The 6,000-nt window shown below is 38.5% G+C and overlaps 1 protein-coding gene across 1 annotated transcript in view; it reads left to right on the top strand.

Annotated features, from left to right (window-relative positions):
• Positions 1-1,007: 1,007 nt before the first annotated feature.
• Positions 1,008-6,000, top strand: part of LOC105621495 (four and a half LIM domains protein 2-like) — a 93,785-nt gene continuing 88,792 nt past the window's right edge. The window contains exon 1 of the mRNA XM_012202962.1: positions 1,008-3,680. Within this exon, the coding sequence (XP_012058352.1) occupies positions 1,008-3,680 (2,673 nt within the window). The remainder of the gene's footprint in view (positions 3,681-6,000) is intronic.

Genomic DNA, 6,000 nt, shown 5'->3' with positions numbered 1-6,000 from the left:
GAAAGAGAGAGGGAGAGAGAGAAGAGAGAGACAAAGAGTATCTAGACATAAGACGTTTACGGCTTAGTGACCGTGAGATTCGGAAGGTGTGTCCTTACTCGAGAAGTACAAAGGATTCGGTGAGCTACTCATCAGTAATAGAGATTCAAGTGTATCATTCAATCGCGATCATCGTCCACGTTGTTGTGTTTGTTTATTAAGGATGACACTCCCTTTAATATCTGAAGAAATTTCAGTTTGATTTTTGCTTAGACTGTGGAAATCTGTATGAACTGCTTCTGTTTAAGATGAAGAAATGGTTCAAGCCTGTGAAGAATCTGTGCGGTTAATCGGTTCAGTTAATTTGATTGTTTTGTCAGGAGTTTTATTAGTGACATATCTTTGTGTCATTTCAGAGCTTAATTCAATATCAAAACGTCACATTTTATTTTGTATTAGAGCATCAGTTAATCTCTTTTCATTGAAGAGATCTCATGGATACGAGATAGTTGATGAAAAAACAGATACATTTTAAAGTGGTACGATATTTTATCTTCATTGAACAGTGCTTCTGATGTTACTTTCAGAAATCTTAGTGTACCTAGATAGTTTCAGTACTCGTGCACTAACGTCAAGTATAAATACATACGCACGGTGGATGACGAAGGATCAGGGATCGATCGGCATCGACGGTAGCCGTTGGGCTGGTTCGATATACGCGAATAATAATAGGTTAGCGCTCGTATACTTAACCGTGCGTGTCTCAGAGCGCCTACGTTCCTCTTTCATGCCTGGAGATATCACAAGAAATTAACGACAGCGTTCGTCATTGAAAGAATCCACAATTTTTCAAAAAAAAAAAAGATTACTTTATAAAATTTTTTACTGAAGAATTTTTAGTGATATTAATTGCTATATATCTATCTATATCGGAATTACACCCACTTGTATATTGTACATATATATAAACGATATCATTTGAGTGAGATATAACACTTCTTGTCTTCAAGATTTCGTTCCTCGCGAAGATGACGTCTCGCTTGCGCGGCCCTTCGGCAGTGAAGGACACGCCGAGGGCCGCTCCGTTCGCCAAGGATCATTTTCATCGAAGCGAGACGGAAATACACTCCAGCCGGTCGTGCAAGAACGGCGGGCGCGGCAATCGTTATCATTTCGGCATGTCAAAGCAACACGACAACAAGGTAGAGCGGAACGGACAAGAATATAATAAGAACTTTGCACAGACGGAAGAGAACAATGCCGATCTGTTATACAAGAAGAGTAGAGAACACTTCGGTTCTTGGGGCATTAAAGACATCGTCCAAGATGACACAAGAAAATCGAAGAAACAGGATCCCGAGGATATGCAACTGACAAATGGAAAATTCAGGAGCGAGCTTGTGGGTGCAAAGCCGAATAAATCGCACGATCGTCCGGAGTATCGAGATGAAGGATACGTGGGATCTTTACCGAGGGAGGGCCGACAAAAAAGCGAGTTCGTCGAGAGAGATCTCAATGGCTCTTATAAATCAAGAATGAAAGAATCCTGGGAAGAGGAGATGGAATCGAGGAATCGAGGAAAGATATCCAAGATTAATAGAAGTAACGACAATAATAACGATTTGATGCAACCCGTTGATGAGAGAGATATATTGCTTAAGGAGATCGAAAATTTAGCTACCGATGGCAGTCAGTCGCCGGATCGTAGAATCCAGGCGATGATCGAGCGATTGAAGTCACGAGAGGAGAGCAAACTACGATTTAAGAGAGAGCAGAGATCAACGAGTCCTGAAAAGGAAGCGCATGGCAAGACGAAAAATGACGGTAGGAATGATATAAGATCGCCGATCATTAATTATCCGCACGATAATTTATCCAACGAACGAGATCGGAAACTGAAAGATAATCACGAGGATGAATCGCGTAGATTGAGCGAGTCCAAGCTGCGTGGAAAATATGATCAAGAAGAAGATGCAATTCAACGTGAGCGATCTACTGATCGAAAATCGAGAAGTTCTGAGAGGCGGAACGAGACTCGCGAGCTTCGACGAGACGACAGTTTCCGAAAAACGAACGACACTTACAATACTGAGAGAAATTACCGAAGGAAATCGGTAGAAGATGAAGAAAATCATTCTCGATCGAGGGACAATTCTTCAAAGAGGAGGAGTTACATTTATGAGGGTTCTCCGGAGAATTTTGATGTGAGGATACAGAAGTACGATCGGGCTCTTCTTGAACCTAGGAGAGACCTGGATCGAAGTTCGCCCAGGCGAAGTTCGTCCAGAGAACCAAATCTGACTAGGAAGGAATCTCTAAAGGAGTACGATCGAGAACCGATAACCAAGAAGAATTCTTTCAAAGCTGAATCTAAGAGGACAACTAGCAAGGATCGTGAATCTAATTTGATCAGAAAAACATCGTTTAAAGATCGTGATAACGAAGCGTATAAGAAGCACATGTCGAAAAATCAACACGAGACCTCGATCAATTATTTCGGCAAGGATCAGGAAGACTTATCATGTAAAGATTCTTTCAAAGATGTAAGCACAGATATAAATAAAAAAGGTTTCTTTAGGGTACGAGATGGTGAATTTGATACAACTTTCCTAAAAGATCAGAATGACAATGCAGAGAAGAGAGTCTCATCCATGGAACATGCGGGTGGCGTCAGCAGGATTGTCCTGAGAAATGTTGATGACGAATCGAGCAGAAGCAACTCATTTAAAAATGTAAACGAAGATTCCGGGAAGAAGAATTCATTTAAGGAAAAGAATGTCGAGTTTGGCGAGATTTCCTGCAAAGATCATGAGAGAAATTTAGAAAGGAGGAAGAACAGTTTCAAGAACGATGATAAGGAATTCGGGCGAACGTTGTATCACGATTACGAGAACAATATCGATCGGAAAACTGCGAATGATCGATATATAGAGTTCGGCAAGGTATCCTTTAAGACGCAAGATGACGAATTACATGTTTCAAGTCCTCCTTTCGAGGAGGAGAACAAAGCAACAGTCAGAACGAATTCTTTCAAGAAGCGTGACGTTTCCCCGAAAAGACGCCCATCGTTGCGAAGCAGAGATCACGAAATATTCGATAGGAAATCGGATAGACACACGAGAACGTTGTCGCCACCGAAGAAAGATGAGGCAGAGAGTAATGCCAAAAATTCGAAAAATTTCTGCGCCAAAACTTGGTACGAGAACAACCGGATTTTCTCCGCGAAGTATCTGCGGGATCACAGTAAGGTGCGAAATGCTCCAGAAGGACAACTTGATGTCGACGTCTCGCCGGAGCGAGGATTCTTGATCCTGCAAGACACACGGGGCGGCACAGTCGAGACAACTACGAACGATCCTGAGGAAAATCGCTTCGAGACGCGTGGCAGAATTGACTCGGGCGACAGCGAGTCGCCACGATTTTCCTCGACTCAAGATCGCAACGGTACAACGATCATCAGGATACGATCATCGGAAGATTCCGGCAGTGTAGCAGAGAGACGCCGGCGGCGTCGTCCGGCGCAAGAGATATGCGCGGTTAGACCTAAGAAATACGAAGACGACGATGAGGACAGCGACGAGGACGAGGAAGAGGATCGTTGCCGGAGAACTCGAAGGGACGGCGGAATTCTACCGGGGAGAGGCGATGGCGATGCCGGCGGTGCGACACCCTCGAGAACGATCTGGAACTACCGCGAAGGGGTATGGCACTTTCATGAGTCAATTGCTTTTGATCGTTCCTTTATGGTTCAGAGGCGCGAGGCGATTTTCATAAATCGCTGGAGGAGATGAAAAAGGTAGCAGTCTTGGTTGGAAACGATAAGCGTCACGTAACGTTGATTCGAGGCATTTATATCGAGGATAAGTTCCCGAGGAAGAGAAAGCCCAGCTTTCCCGTTCTTTCGACCCCTGTCACCATTTGCTGGAATCGGCCTATAGTTACGGCGATTGTGTCAATTTTCTACCGTTCCTGGAATTCGACTCGAAGCAAATTTGTTCCAACATTGAAATCGTGCGGAGGTGAAATTGTAATGTCGCGTGTGGTCGTAATGCGAGAGTCGTAATTCTTGTTCTACTCTCATCTCGTATAGTAAGGCACTAGTGGATGGTCGTTTAAGAAATATTGTTCGATAATTCAATCCTTTTGTAAACAGTATTATATTTATAACCGACGTATGGCTTAGTCATTATCAATAAGTTTTAAATTTTCTTATTGGTTTCATGCAAAGCGATACATAGGTTATCATTTGCATTTAATAACGGAAGATGATATTTTTTAATTTGAAAGTAAGATTATTATGTCATAAATCATTGATAAATTTTTGATAAGTTAAATATTGGAAAGCTTAGTTATTGATTTTTTAAAATAAAATAATATATATTGGAGCATTTAATAGTCATTTAAATGATATCAGAAATATGCAATTAAACGATATATCCACTAAATAAATCATGGACTTAATATTATGTATATTATTTATAACAGCTAATAAGCATAATTACAGACTATTGGCCGAATTATCATTTAATACCTGAATATTATAGAATTAGCGTGCAAGCGTTATTATTATAACTTCAGTAAGAAAGAGAAGATTAATTCCAAATTTATAGTTATAATTGAAAATTATAAGAAGCTAAATCTTTTTTAAATATATAATTCTTATTTAAATATATAATTATCAGAAATAAACATAAATTCGATGATCATTTACTGGTGCACTTACAATAGTAGCGATTTTCTCGCGAGCAAAATTTGAAAAGTTCGAATATACGGAGTTACAATATCATTTAAATGATGAGACATATACTGAACTGGTTTGGTTTGCAGTATCGTTTATGCGCTTTGTGTATTTACTTATCGATGATTTTCCGTGATCGTTGGCGAGCGAAAAGCAGTATTGTTATCTCTCGCACGTTGAGTACGAACGACTGAATCACCATGGAAATCTTGCGCAATATTACACGGCCTCGTGTACTAAAATTGCAATTTGCCTGGAATTTCGTGATGGCCGTTTTACGGTTGAGAGAGCGCGATACCTTAAAATTAAGTGGCTATATTGGAGATGATAAGTTTCGTAACTTGCGTGAATATAAACGCAACAGCGAATTGTGTGTAGCAGATTTTATTAAAGATCTCTCCTGAATAATCGGTCTCATCAATTTTTATTCTCCAACCCTCGCAACGCGTTACATTTCACTAAATCGCATAAAATAATTTTCCCTCTCTTGAGATACAAAATACAATATATTATAATAATTTTATTCATAAATTCATTGTCATTCAATTTATATTAATCAATTTATATTTATTCTTTTCCATATTTTAGTCATCTGTTCTTGCTAATATTATTAATGTGCTTTTTTTTATTTATTTTTGTACATGCATTATAAACATTATTTTTATTTTCATTTTTTAATTGTAAAATATATTTTACGCGATTTGCAACAACTGTTTTTTTAAATTAAACAATATCCAACCTTATCGATGTTCAAACACACTGGTTTCTTGACAAACTTCATAAGCGTTTCAGACTCATCCAGAACGAGCAATTTATAATCTCCATTTATCATCCACGCCTATTTACGTCCACAGGGTGCACAAATTACTTCACCGCGGTTCAATCCGATTAAGTGAAAGCTAAATACCGGTAGCTCGACTGCTACCATTGCTAATCCTTTAAATGGTAATGACGCAATGACTCGCTGTGAAAAATTTTCGTAAAATCAATTTTATCGCATAATATCATTATTATCAAGTAAATATTATTTTCTGCTAAAACAATTAATTAGGAAAAAATAAATCGAGAAAATAAAAAAATCGTAAAGGATTTCCTATCATATAATTTACACATACATATAACATTAATAAAAAAAGTAAGATTTTATTACTTGCATTCAAAATCTAACTTTTCTTTTAATAACTATTAAAGAAGTAGAATAGTATTTTTATTTTTGCTCTTTATACAAAAGAATACCTATAATTAAGTATTGTTATAAATAGCGCTAAAAGAAATAATTTTCA

This window comes from Atta cephalotes (assembly GCF_000143395.1).
Source record: "Atta cephalotes unplaced genomic scaffold scaffold00034, whole genome shotgun sequence".
NCBI lineage: Eukaryota > Metazoa > Arthropoda > Insecta > Hymenoptera > Formicidae > Atta > Atta cephalotes.
Note: the sequence above shows the minus strand (reverse complement) of the source record. Positions and strands in the feature narration are given on the sequence as shown.